Raw genomic sequence first — 19,166 nt, 5'->3', positions numbered from 1 at the left:
AGAACTGTTCCTCTTCTCTTGGGTTCAGTGTTTTTTCTCTAACAGATTAATTATTCAATTATTTCCCAATGGATCACAAATATAACTGCACATTAAAATCCATGGGAAGATTTTTACACTCTGATGCTGAGGTCCTATGTTGGTAAATTCTAATTCAATAGGTCTGAGGGAGAATTTGAGAATCTGTATATTTAAAAAAGATTCCTAGGTGATTCTGTTGTGTGTAAGACCAGGACTGAGAGCCACAGACTTCCTATCTCAATTTGCACATCCTGGCTTCTCCTTCAATCTCATTTTCCTTTATTTGCTACATTCTCTCCCCTCTGCATCAACCCTCACCTGGGCTCCACCTCATCTGCCAAAGGGAACCCATGTGCTAGACAAATACTAGGAGGTTAAAGAGCCCATGTCAATGCACATGCTCTGTTTTATGGGCTGCATTTTATGTGCATGTGACTCATATTGTGACAATATATGAACACAGCCTTTTGGTGCACCAAATGGAGAGTCCGGCAAATCCCCCATAATTAAAAGAAAATGAAAGAAAAGAAAAATCCTAGAGATTTTAAAGCCAGAGAGGGTCGAGTGAATCGTAAGCCATATTATGCTATTGGCACATAATAGTCCACGTTAGTGGCAATCTGAGAGAACTACAGCCCTTTGTCAGAATTAGATAAATGATGCCAATTATAAATTAGGGTCATCAGGGACACATCCCTCCCGCAATATTGTATCCCCTGGCATGAGCTCCCTGTGCTATGAGCAGTCTCAGCATCTGTTTATCTTTTATCTTATTCACTCTAGACAATCTAAGAATCTTCTCTAGATCACAAGGAATCGTTAGGGGATGGTTTGGAATGTTTCTTTTTACTGTATGTTTGCACTTCTGCTTCTAGGTGCTTGTCTCAGAAAAGGAGAATGTTCCATTTTTAGTTCTGGCCACAGAACAGTGGTGCAGTGGGGAGATGTCCCTGTGTTTATGTAACATGATAAAGGAGTTGACCCCAGACTTGCTGGGGGTAGGGATTTTTTTTTTTTGCATTTGTCTCCTCAATTATTTGGAGACTCCTGTTGGGCGGTGATGTCTCTGAGGGCCAAATGCAAGGAAGCACAGAGCCATTAAACCTGCACCAGCACCACAATGGCTATTCATGAACTGAGGAAATGTGGTCCCTCTCGTAGGCCTGGGCCAGGGCAGGATGGCGGTGGGGGGAAGAAGGGGGTGTGTCTCCAAACAAAACTGATGGGTATTTAGTAGAACCAGCCAGTAACAGTTTTAATGCATGTTCAATAGTTCATTCTTTTGAAAGCATTGTCACGTGATAATGCTGGCTCATCTAGTTCTTACAACAACCCTGTGACATAGGCAGGGTAGCAAAAATGAGACAAAAACAAGAAGCTAGTGTTAACTTCTAAAGTAGTCAACATTACTGAATACTTATTGTGTATAGACAATGCACTAAGCACTTTTCTTAATCAGACTGTAATCTTCACAGCTGTTTTATGTGGCAGATAGAGTACCTTAATTATCCTTATTTTAAAGAGGAGGCAAGTATGACTTGAGTAACTACTAGTTGATACCACTTGGATTTAAACCAGGTTTCTCTGACACGAAAGCCCTGGCTCTTTACTGTTTTATCAAACCATCTCCCCCAAGGTCACATGGCTGAGAGATGATCCAGATCAGTCCTTTCTTGAGAGCCCACGACTCAAATGATAAATGAACTCTGCTCAGAGTTTGAAGAGAACCACAATTCCGTGGCCTGTCTTCTCTTCCTTTGGAGGCCATTTCTGCACATGTAATTTCCTCCTCCACCCCATGCTCAGGGCCCCAAAAGATTGACTTCCCGCTACCTCCAGTCCTGCCTGTTTCTCCTTGCCCATAGGAAATGGCTAATACATGAAGGGTGAACCTCTGACACCCACCTCTGGCCTGATCTACACCTGGGCTTGTGTACCAGGACAGAGTATATCTCTGTGAATGTGGCACACAGGGGTGCCTGGATGAGGGTATGTGCAGGGGCTAAAATCCAGCCAGTGTTCCAATACGGAACCTTGTGCATGCCTGCTAGAACCATGTGCCTGGAAATGCCTTTTTTTCTAATGAACACAAAGAATCTGGAGTCCAGCAGCAGTTCAGTGTCTTCTCAGGCTCCACTTACCCACTCTGGGCCCCCTTCCTTCAAGATTGTACACTTTACTAAGTCACAGCAGAAGACTGGAATTAGATGCATTAATTCTGCTACTTGATTATTTAGCTTTTATGGCACCATCCCCTCCCACCCACTGACTTCCCAGGTGGCTCAGATGGTTAACAATATGCCTGCAATGCAGGAGACCCAGGTTCAATCCCTGGGTTGGGTTTGATCCCTGGGTTGGGAAGATTCCCTGGAGAAGGGAATGGCTACCCACTCCAGTATTCTTGCCTGGAGAATCCTGTAGACAGAGGAGCCTGGCGGGCTACAGTCCATACGGTCGCAAAGGGTTGGACATAACTGAACAACTAACACTTTACTTTCACTTTCCTCTCACCCGCTCATAACACATGCACAAAAGTGCCATCAGTGGTGGGAAACTAAGGCATTTAGTGAGTTCATGAGCGAGATATAGTGGATGAAGGATGAGATTTATCTAGATGAGTTTTTCTGGAATTTAAAAGTACATCCATGTGACTTGGAGGGTTTGTTAAAACAAAGATTGCTGGGCCATAGACTCAGAGATTCTGATTCAGTTGGTCTGTGGTAGGACCATAGTGGTTACATGCCTAACAATTTCTGGATCTGGGGTCTGTACTTTGAGTACCACTGAGCTAGATATTTCTTAACTCATTCCATAGGCAAGCTTCTTATTCCACCAACTTTGTCCTTGTAAAGACACACACAAACACACATACACACAATCACATAATACTGTAATGGTAACAATAATAGCAGCATTAGCTAATATTAATTAAACACTATTTTCCAGGCAATACTGTAGGCACATAATACAGGTTGATTCTCTTAATTCGTGTCCAGGGTGAGAGAAAGAGAGTCTTGAAGCTAAGTACTGGCTCAGGTTCACAATCCTCCAAATTGACATAAGAGGATGTGAGGAAAGGGAAGGAAAAGGACAAAGGTAGGGAAAAATCTGCTCCGAAAAGATCCAACTTAGGACAGCTTTGCAGGAGCCTCAGTGAGTGATGTTGGGTTCCAAATCATTTCTTTCTTGGCCTTTATCTTCATTAATAGGAGCTCTATACAAGCGAATAAGGTGACTAGATAGGCAGTAGTGTATGTGTGTGTGTCTACTCTCCTCTTTGCTCTGCTACTGTCTAACCATGTGACCTTGGGTGAGTCCTTGCCTCTTTAAGCTGCTGCTGCTGCTGCTAAGTCGTGTCCGATTCTGTGCAACCCCATAGATGGCAGCCCACCAGGCTCCCCCGTCCCTGGGACTCTCCAGGCAAGAACTCTGGAGTGGGTTGTCATTTCCTTCTCCAATGCGTGAAAGTGAAGTCGCTCAGTCCTGTCTGACTCTCTGCAATCCCATGGACCATAGCCCACCAGGCTCCGCTGTCCATAGAATTCTCCAGGAAAGAATATGAAATGGGTTGCCATTACCTTTTCCAGGGGGTCTTCCCAACCTGGGGATTGAACCCGGGTCTCCCTCATTACAGGCAGATTCTTTACCATCTGAGCCACCAGGGAAGCCCAATAAATACTATGGTAGATGTTTAATGACCACAGATTCATCTCACCCAATACATATGCCCCCATTCAAGGAGACTTTGCAGCTCTTTCCCATTAAGAAGTAGTTTCTACCTATCTACCTCCTCAGTCTGGCCTGGCTCAGGATTCCATTCACTGATTGAATGTGGCAGAAGTAATGTGTGGTCACAGAGCCTAGGCCTCAGTAGGCTTGTAGCTTCCACCTTTCCTCTCTTGCAAAGATTTCCAAAACCATCACGTAAAGAAGCTGGTATCATCTAATGGAGGCTGAGAGGCCAGGTAGAGAACCAAGCATGCAGCCAGCTCAAATGCTAGCCATGGAAGAGGCTACAGTGAAGCTTCCAGCTCATCTGAGCCCCCATGCTGAAGGCAACTGCAAGAGTGAGCCTGGGTGAAACCAACAGAGGACGCCCCCACCCCCACCCTCCAATTAACAAAACCATGAGAAATAGTAAGCTCTCATTGTTTTAAACTACTAAGTTTTGGGGTTGTTTGTTTCACAGTGATGGAAAATAGATACAAGTACCCACCTCCCAGAATATATGAAAGTGCTTAGTATAGTTGCTGGCACACAAATTTTAGCTATTACTTGTTATCCCCTAGACTCTCTTCTTTGTAGATAGTGTAGCATCCTTCATGTTTCCTTCCTCATTACTCAAAGGAACTCTTGATGGAAGACAAAACACAAAAACATCCCATTTTCTCATTTTAAGTTTTCTGTGACACCCCACCTTTCATTCCCAGTCCTGTGTTCTAATCCCAACTCATCCTTTCTTGTAGATCTAGAACATATGGTCACTTCATAACTAGGAGTAGGTAGTGATGTCATTGCCTTTCCAAGCAAAAAATCTTACTATTTCAGTTCTTGTTCTTTCTTCGCTAGATCTCTTTCAGGTCAAGTGTGCTAACTGCTACCTGGTGGCTACATATGTATGGGAACAAAAGGAATGACGGATAATCTAAGCATGTCACTAATTAAAATAACAAGTAGGAACTAGTGTCTGTTTCTGGATGAAGATTGCATTAAAAATATGAGATGTTCATCAATATATATCCAACTTCCAAACATGTGAAAATTATTACAGGGCTTTTATACTCTCTACGGAGAAGGCAATGGCACCTCACTCCAGTACTCTTGCCTGGAAAATCCCATGGACGGAAGAGCCTGGTAGGCTGCAGTCCGTGGGGCTGCGAAGAGTCGGACACAACTGAGCAACTTCACTGTCACTTTTCACTTTCATGCATTGGAGAAGGAAATGGCAACCCACTCCAGTGTTCTTGCCTGGAGAATCCCAGGGACGGGGGAGCCTGGTGGGCTGCCGTCTATGGGGTCGCACAGAGTTGGACACGACTGAAGTGACTTAGCAGCAGCAGCAGTAGCATACTAAGTCATTTATTCATTAGGGGGCAGCATAACCAACTCAGGACGGACATGAGTCTGAGCAAGCTCCAGCAGATAGTGAAGGGCAGGGAAGCCTGGTGTGCTACAGTCCATGGGGTCACAAAGAGTCAGACACAGCTTAGCGACTGAACGACAACAACAAACAGAGTACTGATCCTATACTCAATGATTTTGACTACATCATGCTCTCTATACGCCTCTGTAACACTGTCTTTGTTTTCATACTCCCCACAAAGTCTGGCAGATAGTAGATGCTCAGTGAATCAGTATGGAATCCATGATTGGATTGAAGTGATAATAATTCCCAAGTTTCTTTAAAATACTAATTTGGGGTGAAAGTTGAAATCATGTCCAACTTTCCATCCTGTCCCATCTCAGCTCTTCCATGTCCATCCCTCCTTCCCTCCTCCCCACCTGTTATTGGGTTAATTCCTATACTCCATGAAGCTCAAATCAGATATTCTGTCTACCAGAAGACATTACTTAAAACCTCCACAAGGTCAGGGACCTCTCTTTTGTATTCCACCCAAGCTCAGGTAATCTCCATCTCCCTCAGCACCTCAGCAGATGGTGAGTCTCTTCAGGGCAACAACCTGTCATTCACCTTTGAGTCCCAGTAAATACAACAACCACAGCTATTACTTCTTAAGTGCTTACTAAGGATCAGGTACTGTGTTAAGCATTTTATAGGCCTTGTCTCTCCCAGTCCTCATAACAGCCCTAAGAGGTAGCTGCTGCTGCTGCTGCTGCTAAGTCGCTTCAGTCGTGTCCGACTCTGTGCGACCCCATAGACGGCAGCCCACCAGGCTCCGCCGTCCCTGGGATTCTCCAGGCAAGAATACTGGAGTGGGTTGCCATTTCCTTCTCCAATGCATGAAAGGGAAAAGTGAAAGTGAAGTCGCTCAGTCGTGTTCGACTCTTAGCGACCCCATGGACTGCAGCCCACCAGGCTCCTCCGTCTATGGGATTTTCCAGGCAAGAGTACTGGAGTGGGGTGCCATTGCCTTCTCCGCTAAGAGGTAGAGGTTCATTTTAATAGATGAGGAAACTGAAGCTGGTCACTAGCTAGTAAGAGGAATTCAGGCCTTTGACTTCAAAGCCTGAGTTCTTAACCACTGTGTTTTGATACTAGTTAAGTTCTCAAGAAATATTATTGTTTGTTGAATGTATGAACATTTTCCAAAGTCACTGGACAGTTATATTTTTTTTTGGTGGGTGAGGGTGGGGAGTTGAAGAGTGATTAAGAGATGAGACAGGAGAAATTACAAAGGAGAAAATGTGTATGTGTGTATAATTACTCCCTGAATAAAATTCTCTCTCTCTTTCTATATATATATATATATATATATATATATATATATTCAATAATAGAAACATATTGAACACTACATACACACAAACTTCCAACACTTGGTGCTTCATCTGGGAGCTCATATAAACCTTAGTATGAATTTCCCCTTAGAAAAAATTAAAACTCAGAAGACAAAAAAAACCCAACAGAGTATTTATCACAATCCAAGGCTGCAAACCCAGCTCAGGGTTGGATCACATGAGCTCTATAACACAGGACTGGGTTGCTCCTGGAACTCTAGAGCTGGCTGTCCTTGACTCATCCCAGTAGAGCCCAGCCACATCTAGGAGCTTCCTATATGTTTGTTTCACAATGGTAAAACTTGAGCAAAAATGAGGCAGTATTCTCTTGCTAAAATACAGCCTTACAGTGTTCAGGTGGAAATGTTTCTATTGATTATAGTTTTTATTTGGCATGTTTTTTATTTGATGCAGTTTTTTTTTTTTTTGGTACTGATCTCTCTCTCTCTCTCTCTATGTATATATATATATGTATGTGTGTGTGTGTGTATATATATATATACTTGCTGTTGTTGTTGTCTAGCCACTAAGTTGTGTCTGACTCGTTTGTAATCCCATGAACTTAGCCCTCTAGGCTCCTTTGTCCATGGAATTCTCCAGTCAGGAATACTGGATTAGGTTGCCATTCCCTTCACCAGGGGTTCTTCCTGACCCAGGAATCTAACCTGCGTCTCCTGTACTGCAGGCAGATTCTTTACCATTTGAGCCACCTGGGAAGCCTGTAAGTTCTAAGTAAGTTCAGTCGCACAGTCATGTCTGACTCTTTGAGACCTCATGGACTGCAGCACGCCAGGCTTCCCTGTCCATCACCAACTCCAGGAGCTTACTCAAACTCATGTCCATAGAGTCAGTGATGCCATCCAACCATCTCTGTTGTTCCCTTCTCCTCCTGCCTTCCATCTTTCCCAGAATCAGGGTCTTTTCCAATGAGCCACTTCTTTGCATCAGGTGGCCAAAGTATTGGAGTTTCAATCTCAACATCAGTCCTTCCAATGAATATTCAGGACTGATTTTCTTTAGGATTGACTGGTTTGATCTCCTTGCAGTCCAAGGGACTCTCAAGAGTCTTCAAAGCCACAGTTCAAAAGCATCAATTCTTTGGCGCTCAGCTTTATTTATAGTCCAACTCTCACATCCATAGACGACTCCTGGAAAAAGCCTATATATATACTGATAAAAATTAGTACATATATACTAATATCAATACAAACACACACAGAGCCTCTTTATGAGGGTGAAAGAGGAGAGTGAAAAAGCTGGCTTAAAACTCAACATTAAAAAAACTAAGACCATGGCATCTGGTCCCATCATTTCATGACATATAGAAAGGGAAAAATGTGGAAGCAGTGACAGATTTTATTGTCTTGGGCTCCAAAATCACTGTGGACAGTGACTGCAGCCATGAAATTAAAAGACGCTGTTCCTTGGAACAAAAGCTATGACAAACCTAGACAGTGTATTAAAAAGCAAAGACATCACTTTACTGACAAATGTTCATATAGTCAAAGCTATGGTTTTTCCAGTAGTCATGTATGGATGTGAGAGTTGTACCATAAAGAAAGGTAACCACTGAAGAATTGATGTTTTCGAATTGTGGTTCTGAAGAAGACTCTAGAGAGTCCCTTGAACTGCAAAGAGATCAAACTAGTCAGTCCTAAAGGAAATCAACCCTGACTCTCCATTGGAATGACTGATGCTGAAGCTGAAGCTCCAATACTTTAGCCACCTGATGTGAAGAGCTGACTCATTGGAAAAAACCCTGATGCTAGGAAAGACTGAAGGCAAAAAAAGAAGTCGGTGGCAGATGATGAGATGGTTGGATAGCATCACTGACTCAGTGGGCATGAGTTTGAATAAACTCTGGGAGATGGAGAAGGACAGGGAAGCCTGGAGTGCCACAGTCCATGGGGTCTCAAAAGAGTCAGACATGACTTAGGGACTGAACAACAGCAATATATACACAAAATACACACATCAGTACAGAAAAAGGTAAATATAAATATTTAAGCTCAGCTATAAGAATCCTCTTATAAACTGGTGTTAGAATGCAGTTTTAGTCAAGGCACATTCAGCTAGAATGAGAAGGTGTTCCACCAAGAAGTGTTCAATTTCACAAACAAATGGTGAAACTCTCACTGACATCAGTGGTTGAAAGGGCTCAGGGCTTGGAGATTTAGGGAGACCACAAGGACAGTTCATGATGGGATCCTTAAGCAACAGCTCTCCTGCTCCTTTTTCCTGTCTTTCCTTCCCACTTTTCAAGCCCAGATACACCTGAAACCATGAAGATCAAGCTTGGAGAGGTGGGAATATAGCTGGTGAGATGTGAGAGAATTTGAACATACCCCCTTTCCCCTATCTCAAGACCAAGCTTGGTGGGGTGATGGAAGGGAGAAGCTAACATTTCAACTGAATTTAGAGTTTGGGTTATTTCTTGAAATAGTATTTTTGCTAGTAGGCTGACAGTGAGTATTGAGCCTTAAACTAATTTAAGAGTGTCCAGAAAAGTCATGAGGCTTTCTGAACTCTTCAGAGACAAGGCAAGAAATAGGTTGGAGGGCAGATTTATGGCACTGGCTCTATTTGTTTTGCAATCAATAATGAGGTATGGGTTCACTAGCCAGGAGTCATGTGCAATTTTAATTTCTGCACAATGCAAAAGAAAACAGAGCACTAAAATGGTTAAGTCACATGCATAGTGTTGAGCTTTTACTTTCTTTAAATTACTTGGGTTGCTTTTGTGTGTGTGCCTGTGCTCAGTCATGTCTGACTCTTTGTGACGCCACAGACTATTGGCATCCAGCCTCCTCTGTCTATGGAGTTTTCCAGGCAAGAATACTAGAATGGGTTGCCATTTCCTCCTCTAGAGTATCTTCCCGACCCAGGGATCGAACCCACGGTCTCTGCATCTCTTGCATTGGCAGGTGGATTATTTACTGTTGCACTACCTGGGAAGCCCTCAGGTTGCTTATTATGAAACAGCTAAATACTGCTAAATGAAACCTTAGCTTTTAAAATGTGCTTTAATTACAGCTATTGTCTAAAATGATGGCCTAAAACCCTGAGTGGAAAGCAAAACCAAAGAGGCGAACACTTGAAACGGAAACGCTATGTGAACAGATTCTATAGCTGTGTCCTGGCTGCTTCTCAGCCATTTACCTGTCCTCTTGTGGGTGCTGATGTAGAATTGCTATATGACTCAGCTTATCCTTGTCCATCTTCACAAATCTGTTATAATGATTCCTGAATCTTCCATTGCTTTGTGATTCTCTCCCCTCCCTTATAAGCATAAATGATTGTGACCTATATGCAGAGGGACCTACAAGTTACTGACTGTAATTTTTATTTCCTGATTTTAATTCTTGTAAGACAATGAACCCTGACTTCAGTTCAGAAATGTGGCCAGTCTACAGGAGTTATAATTATCTTCAGCTTATAAAGGTGTAGCCATTTAAATTCTACCTTCAAGATTTTCTCATTATGCAAAATGCCTTCATGTACAATTAACAGCAAAGACACAGAGTGCCTTGTCATCCACTTGAGTAGCATTATTTCCAGCAAAGCCAGGCTTTTCAAGCAATGGGCTTTCTGAGGCCTCCCCAAGACACACTCCATACATTCCTTTCTCTTCACTTACCTCTTCCGTGGTGCTGGAGAAGGGTGGAGTAGTCCAGGGAACCCAAGATGTCATTCCAGCCACCCATAGATTAGGGTGTTGCCTCTGGCTGCTGTTCTGGCTGTAGTTTTCTGGGGTACTTCTGGTGAAGGCCTCGGTGGTATTTCTAATAAGGTGTCCCAGGCTATATGGAAGTGCATTAAAAGTAGTGGGGATCTGAGGAGGAGCTGTGTTTCTAATGCTCCTTACTGAGACTTCAGTTCCCGGGCCAGCTGAGGTAAAGAAAGGACAGGTGTTAAAATTACCCTCGTGTTCTATACAGTCTTCACATAAAAACAGTTTTTCTTAGAAAAAGACTGCTTTAACAATGGGCATGTAGATAAGTTTCAGTTACACGAAAAATAGAAGATAGTTTGAGTGTGACCATACTCATTTGCCCTGTCTGTTTCACCCATCTTTTATCCATCTATCCAATTTACAAGGTGCAGGGAGAATTATGGAAACTGTGCTATCAGGGATAAGCACAAAAAGAGGCTCAAGATGGAAAAGGTCTTTTTATAATTTAGCAAGATGTAAATATCAGCTGTTCTCTTAAATGTTAATAAAATAACCATGACCATTAAGCATCTTTTCCTTGAGATGTGGAGGATTGTTCAGGGTACCCTGTATATGCAATTGCCAAATGTAGCAAATAAAAATATGTGATGCCCAGTTAAATTACTATTTCATATAAATAACCAAAGACTCAGTGTATTTAATATATCCCCAATATACATTACAAAGATTATATTATATTGTACGTTAGGAATATGCTTATACTAAAAATTGTCATTTATCTGAAATTCAAACACAACTGGGTGTGGTATATTTTATCCGGCAACCCTACCTGTACATCTACTAAGGCTTTGATAAATGTTTGGACATTCTCCCTAGTTTCTGTTTGCTTTTATCTTCCTGAATTCTGTGCCACTATCACTGCCATTGTGCCTGGAATATCTAGAGATGTACTCATTCCTGGGATGTCTTCTATAGGACAGATTCAACTGTACTATTAGTAATATGCCTTTACAACAGACTCTAAGAAGCAGTCTTAATTCTGAACTCTTAATTGATTTAGATGTTAGAATGTCCTTTTACACAGAGACTAATCTATTGTTGGGATGCAAAAAATTCTATACATGGAGATTAGTATTTTGGCTATTTTGAGCTTTGGCCAATGTCAATACCCTGAGTTGATTACTACCTAAGACAATTTTAGCTCTCATACCCTCAGAAAAAAAAAAGATTTAATGGTGAGGTGAGGGCAGAGACAAGCTTCCATATACCTAGCATGTAATTATGTGTCTTCGCATGCCAACCTATGTTTACTCTTGTTCACTAAGGAGCAGTTGGTAAGTTCTCCTCTTGAGAACTATTTTTTTTAGTCAGTTTATAGAATTAATTCAATGGATGAAACAAGACTTTCCCCAAGTTAGGTAAATGATCAAAGCACTCTTGAAATTTCTTTTGCAAATAACATAGCTTATCACCATTGCAAGTAGCTTTGGGATATCTTATGGAAAAAAATTCTACTCTTCTGTAACTGTCTTTAATTAACCTTCTAAATGTATTTTTAAAACATTCCAAACCAAACAAGTTCATTTTCCAGTTTAGGACACCACCTTTTTTCCAAGGAAAGAACCTACAGAATATTCAAGTCTGGTACCCCTTCATTTTGTGTCTATGTTTTAACTGGTTCTATTTAAGAAACAGGAAGGAAACTTTAGTCTTAACATTTAATTTCCAAATTTTGTGAATTTCAAAACAAACTTTGTTAGGCATCACAATCTCCTTTGGAGCTTGTTGGAATACTGAAGCCTTACTGCCCTACTCCCTACCCCCAAATTATGATCCAGTATATCTGGGGTGGGATCTAGCACCTGCATTTCTAATACATTTTTCAGGTGTAATATACATCTAAATATATAATTTTATCCATATGTACAATATGAGCCAAAGCTGAATTCTAATCATGTCTTTGTGGGAATTGAAGAATTATGAAGTAGATGAAAAGAAAGAAAGATCCATCATGGAAATATATAAGGTAATTAAAATAATTTCACCTTTCCATTGCCTGAACATTTTGTTGAAATGGGTGCTATGAAATTATACTAAAAATAGTAGAGCTCTGTGTGTTTTGGGTTCTATAATTCTTCTGATGTTCTTTTAAAAGGTATATACATTTTACAGTTCACGAAAGAACAAGATGTGTTTTGACAAATGCAAGGAAAAGTTCCTACACAATGGAACAATATGTTGAAGCTATTTTTAAAAAGCTTTATTGTACCATTGCTATTACATTGTTTCCACATTATACACAATTCCTCTTAGAACACAATTCAAAATAAGGCGGACCATCCTAGGTCCAATCTAAGAAGTTTAGTACTTAATGTAGAAAAAATAAAGCTTAGCACTTAGAGCTCACCTATAAGATGATTTGCAATGACTGTGTCATATAAAGACCATATTTCAAATACATTTCTTTAAAAAACAATATGCATTTTAGTTTATTAATTCATCTATGATTGCCTCAGAAATAATAATAGAAATGGAATTTTTGTATAATGATAGTGGAGACAATACACAATTTGTTAGTTTCCCTCTTTTAAATGATTAAAAAAATGTTCAAGCATATTGAAAGCAAGAACTTGAATAAAACTCATTTTGGAGATATAAAATTTAAACTAAAGTGTATTGATACTTTCTATTCTGTAGGAAGATGCCAAATGTATTGTGCCCTTTAAAAGTGGGAAAGCAATCTGGAAAAAAGATAAATGAAACAGAAGATACCTTAGAAAAATGATGATTTGTATATATATGTATTTATACATAAATATTTAAATTAATATACAAGATATATTAAATAAGATTTGACTAGAGTCTTATAAATTGAAAGTTCTTGGCATTATTATAATATTCTGAATAATCATTAGAAATGTTAAAATGAATAATTAAAATTTCAGAAAATGTAGTCAATGAAATTAAGAATACATTTAAAAATACACATGCCTAAAATTTGAAAAAATGAGTTAGGAAGTGAAAAATTTTTGAAAATAGTACCAAAAATGGAGAATTTACAAACAATAGGAGGCATAACAATCAAGAAGGCATAATCAGGGGTTAATTTTGCTTAAGAAGGTTAAAAAAGATGCAAGATTAGGAAAAAGTAAAATTAATAAATGGAAATTGATACCAAGACATAGGATAGTAAAACATCAAAGCATTGCATAGTAAAAAATTTAGATTAAAAAATGAAAGTTTAGCCAATCAAAGAAATACTCTTCAATAGCCAATTACTACTCAACTACTGTACTATGGTTTGTTATATGACGATGAGCCTTGTTTATCCTAATGTCCCACATTTTCTTTTGGGAAAATGCACACACAAACATTGGAAAAGGATGAAATTGGTGGTGTAGCAGGATGGAGGGAGAAGAGTAGTTTATAAGTTCATGGCTACGAGGCTTTGGGGGAGACATGAATGAGAATAAATCACCCGTGATACTCTATTAATTTATTTAATTTTTTTTCCCAGTGGAGGAAGAAACTCACAAAGATATAAGAGCACAGGGCTCATGAAAGTCATATGCAGCCTTGGGTGTGCCCTGATAAGTTCAATGATGTGTCACAGGCTGAAAATCATTGAGCAACTCCGGATGCTATGTTAGATGTTTTTCAATGATCATAGAAAGCATATATTAGTACTCAATGACCAGATGATTTTCAATGATCATGTAAATAAATGGTTAATTGCAAAGTCCATGTTGTTACAATGATGCAAGGAGGAAACTCCTAAATGTTTGTGACAGCCAATTTGGTCAGAGTGTGTGTGTACAAAGATACTTTCTGTTTTGCTTTGTTCATTTCCCATCAAGCTCTCTGTATTTACAAGCACTACTTCCAATCACTAGAGGAAATAGCCACTAAAACCCAGTCCCCCAAGAGCATATATGATTGCTTACCTATTACAATGCTTATGCATTTTATTCCCTCACCCATATGACTACAATGAAACAATTACTTTAAACAGCAGGTATATCAAGCCAGCCAACAATATGATTTACTTCAGCAGTGAGATCTCATAGTGATTTTATTAACTCAGCCATATCAGGGACACTTGAAAATACGTCTGGAAAAATTTGCTTGTCCTCAGACAAAAATGAGACCTGAATGAATGAATCTGTAGCAGATGTGGAATAAATGTTGATTGGTTGGCTGACATATACAATGTTACTCTTCATACAATATGAAACATCCTAGTGAAAGTAACAATTTTAGACAGTCATCCTGCGTGTTTATACTTGTAAGGAGACTTGGAATTCCTTGGAATAGGTGTCCAAACCATAGATGGAATTTTGTATTCTTCATTTGGAAGTCCTAGAACTATTTGAGTATGGTCTACCGTCAATAGACTGGTGCTGGTGTTGTGGAACCCCTTTTCAAGTTTAGAATCTTTTTATTTTCCTGTCTCAAGGATTATTTATTTAGATATGCTTGCAAATATGTAATATCCTTTGAGAAGATTTCTCTGTTTCTCATGTAGAAGAGGGGGCCCAATGAATGAGTTATTTTCCATATTGTGTAGGTCCATAAAACTTCAATGATTCAGTCCCCGTAACCTATGTTGTCTACTTGTGGGGCTAAGACTTTTTCTGTTGGAATAGATGATACTGTAACTGTTAATGGCTTGATGGGTTTAAAAATTCTGCTTGATTTGGGAAGAAGAGAAAACCGATAATCAGTACTTCAGTAGTGGCATAAAAATAGTCCTTAGCTTTCCTTAATTGTTCCCTGTTATTCTGATATGCATGCTCAGTCGCTCAGTTGTGTCCAGCTCTTTGCAACCCCATGGACTGTAGCCCGCCAGCCTCCTCTGTCCATGGGGTTTTCCATGGACATGGTTTTCCTCTGTCCATGGGGTTTGAATACTGGAGTGGGTTGCCATTTCCTCCTCCAGGAGATCTTCCCAACCCAGGGATCGAACCCTTGTCTCCTGGATTCTCTACCACTGAAGAGCCACCTGGGAATCACTGTAATTCTGATATTTAACACCTTTTAGAAGTTGAAACACATTTAGCCAGCATTTGTTGACCATGGGAACCAAGATTACCTTTCAAGGAGAAAAAGATCTCTAAGTTATGATTCCTGCTCTGAAGAGGTTTATAGCGTAATAGTTGAGTCTTTCTAACTTTTTTTCTTTTGCATCTCTTGTATACACAAACGACTTAGTCATGGAGAAAAAAAATTTTAACTGAATTTTAAGTGAACTTTCCTAGAAATGTACAAGTACCCCTCCCCCAAACTGTAGGTGGATATAATTTTCCCTTTAGCTTATAAGATTTTTGCTATGCAGGAAGCCCTTAGGAGTGCTATGTTTCAAGAGTTTGTAAATTAGAGATTTGGACCTCAGAATGCATTTTTACTCTTAAAGCAATAATAATCTTTTAAAAAAATCAAATGTGTGATTATATAAAATTGCTATACGCTTGAGTAGAACAAAATTTGGTTTTTCCTTATTGCCTTGTAGATGACTGCCTTGTGTGAATTTAGAGAGACTGAGAAACAATACACAAAATATTTCTAAAAACTATACTCAATACAGTGACTCCAAAGATGTAGCCATATGGAGGAAAAATTTGAATCTGTCAATCACTTGTTTTATTGACACATTGCTAAAGGTAGGATGGTTTCCAGATAGCTGGATATCTAGAGCAAATGACTAGCAAAAGAATATATAGGAAAAAGGAAATTTTGTCATTTCAGCCAGATATACTGGCATTTTGGAAGTAATGTTTTTTATTACTCCCTACTCAGAATAATAGCTATAAGGCTCTAATTTTAAAAATTGATCTTAAAAGTTATTTTTTTTAATAAGAGTCTGTCTACTATATACATTATTTTTTGGGGGGGATCCAAAATGAATTTGTGTAGTATATTCTTTAAGAGTAAACTTAAAATTCAAAGGGAATGGTAAAAAATCTAAATCCACCTTTTCTTTAACTTGGTAATCTACTATGTACTGGTGATCCTGGTTCTACATAATCTATATATTCTTTTCAATTGGATTCCCATGAATTAGTTTCCATTAACTCTATTCTGGGCTTCCCTTGTGGCTCAGCTGGTAAAGAATCTGCCTGCAATGTGGGAGACCGGGGTTCAATCCCTGGGCTGGGAAGATACTCTGGAGAAGGGAAAGGCTACCCACTCCAGTATTCTGGCCTAGAGAATTCCGTGGACTCTATAGTCCATGGGGTTGCAAAAAGTCAGACACGACTGAGCGACTTTCACTCACAAACTCTATTTTATTTGTTCCATTAAACGGTTGTTTTAAGGGGTTTTAAAGAAATATAAATTATATGAAAATTTGAAAAGATAGGTCAGTTTTACATTCTTCTAGTAAAAATCATTGCAGTAGCACTGATTATTTGAGGAAATCTGACTCTAGTACAGATTCTTCTCTTAAAAACCTTCTTATTAACTTTTGAATTGAATTTTGACCCACTTTGGAAACCTATTTGATTCATCCTATTATAGAGGGACTTGAGTAAAGGAGAGGAAGACAAAAAAAGACATCTTAGTGAGAATGAAGCACAGCTATATTATGACAAAATTCAGTGGGCATTCAAAGGAATGTTTAAAAAATTTAAGAAGTATCGAGTTAAAAAAAAACACTGTCTTTTAATGTGACACACTGGCAAGAATATATATTGGAGGAAGGGATATTTTTTTCTACTCACAGTCTATTATAACAAACTGTTTACTTATTTGCCTTCCCATTATCCTAAGGAACAAGACATATTTAGTGATTCTCAGGTTTGGCTGCATATTGGAAGTATTTAAAAATATAATTCCTGAGTTAGTTGACCTAGAGGATGAAGCCAGGATATTAACACTATTTCACATTCCCACTGTATTCTGATGTAAAGCTTGGGTTGAGAATCACTAGTGTAGGGTACTTCAGTTACTAGCACAAGCTCTGGCACCTAGTAGGTAGTAGAGAAATATTACTTAAATACTTGAATGGCATTATGACTGTTTCGTCTATGAAACAAATATGAAATATATAGCTCAGGTTTTGACCTTCACAAGTATGCTTTTACTGATGAGCCTAATAAAAAAAAATACATTATCTGAATGAACAACATGCATATTTGTGCTACTTAAAAGTATAGTATTTATTCACTCTTAAGAAAAGGCATTTGGAATTCATTCATTACAAACATCTACATGAAATTTAACATTTCACAATGAACTCTCTAGAAAATCAGAGAGTGTTTATGCTATGGGTCAACCAATATCATTCTGTACAGTTGGAGAAGAAAAAAATCTGTTGGTTTCTAACAGAAAGCAAAAGTATACGTTGCACCTATGTATATTCAAATGTAAGATACATTTTTTGTATTAGAATTGTTCAAATTTTAACTTTGCTTTTTCTAGAGGTCCATTTTTTCCCCCAACACACATTATCAGGCATTTTGGATATGGCATGTTCAGTGGTTAACTGCAAGTGGTCTATTATATCTACTTTACTTTTGAAATGAAGTATATCATTAGACATGTTTTGTGTGAAGGTTAAAAGAAATAGTTTTTCCATGAATTATCTTCTATCTTGAACAATCTATATTTATTGAATTCATATGTGCTTTTTAAAAGTTCTAATGAAAGAATATCCTTCTAAGGTTTGATTGGGAGTTGGGGAGGAATCTCACTGCTTGGGTATAACCATACACCATACAACTGAAATATTTACAGTGTTCCTGTGTTGTTTAGGACAGGCCTAGCTAGATGAACTACAGGAAAGGAACTGTATGGATGGTGCTATGTGATGTATTCTCCCTGATAAAGTTGAATTTCATAATTAAATTTTATATTTTTTATCTTCTCACATCAGAAGTTTTTAAAGAACAGAGACTCTTCTTGTGCTTTAGAAGAGCCCATTTAATTGGCACCTACTTAGATGTTTAATTTATCAACTGAATGAGTGACTTAAAACTGTTCAAAGATCAGTGTGGTGAAAAAACTCATGTAAGTCTCAAAAATCAAGACCTAATAAAAAGATTTAAATGTACAGTGGATGCTGATCCTGAAATGAGGCTATGAATCAAAATTATTTGGGGAACTTTTTAAAAAGCATCCAGTATCACGCCTAAATATAGATTTCTTGGACTCAAATCTTGTAAACAACAGTAAAGGAAGAAATGATGGCAATGACTCATTTTATTCCTTCTCTCCACCAGGTGATTCTGAATGTAGCCAACTGGGCAAGAATCCTATGGATAAGCATGTGGAAACTACTATAAAATGGAACATATATTGGGCAAGGAATCAAGACACTTGGGTTCTCAACAAAGTCGTACTATATAGCATGTGGAACTCTGCTCAATGTTATGTGGCAGTCTGGGTGGAGGGGAGTTTGGGGGAGAATGGATACATGTGTATCTATGGCTGAGTCCCTTTAGTTGTTCTGCCGAAACTATCACAATGCTGTTTTTTAATTGGCTATACTCTAATACAAAAAAAGTAAAAAAAAAATAAACATGGGTTCTAATCTATACCTCTGCTATTTAATTACTTGGGACAATTCACCTTACTTTGACAAATTTTAATCTTAAGGAAGGGCTTCATTTCTAGATAATTCTCCAGTTATTTATAGCTAGTATGTAGCAATTCTTTTATCCTTCATGACTTCCTAAAGCAAACCTCTAATAAAGGAGTAAATAAGCATAAGATGATTAAGTAAAATAGAAAATTAAGCTGTATCGACAAATAAAAATTCCTAGTCTAGGACTGAACTATATGTTGTACCAGAAATTTATGCATGTGTACACAAGTTTTTATATGTCCATCATCTAGGTTATATTCATCAATGATCAACAAATTATAAAATTCTGTGGCTGCACATTGGTTCTTAACATTTCAAAGATACTACCTTCAAAAAAAATCTACCCATAAACATTAGTACAAGAGAATTGCAAAAGCGTAACTTATTATCTTCCCAGTCTTATCAAGCACCATTTTGATGTTCTAATAG

The 19,166-nt window shown here is 38.7% G+C and overlaps 1 protein-coding gene across 1 annotated transcript in view; it reads right to left on the bottom strand.

The window, feature by feature from the left end:
* PTPRB (protein tyrosine phosphatase receptor type B) overlaps positions 1-19,166 on the bottom strand; it is a 120,441-nt gene that overhangs the window by 98,990 nt on the left and 2,285 nt on the right. The window contains exon 3 of the mRNA XM_081589647.1: positions 10,118-10,368. Within this exon, the coding sequence (XP_081445773.1) occupies positions 10,118-10,368 (251 nt within the window). The remainder of the gene's footprint in view (positions 1-10,117; positions 10,369-19,166) is intronic.

Source organism: Giraffa tippelskirchi, chromosome 4, assembly GCF_054371585.1.
Source record: "Giraffa tippelskirchi isolate mGirTip1 chromosome 4, T2T-mGirTip1v1.2.pri, whole genome shotgun sequence".
In the NCBI taxonomy this organism is placed as follows: Eukaryota; Metazoa; Chordata; class Mammalia; order Artiodactyla; family Giraffidae; genus Giraffa; species Giraffa tippelskirchi.
The sequence above is the reverse complement of the archived record's forward strand: the minus strand, read 5'-3'. Positions and strand labels throughout refer to the sequence as shown.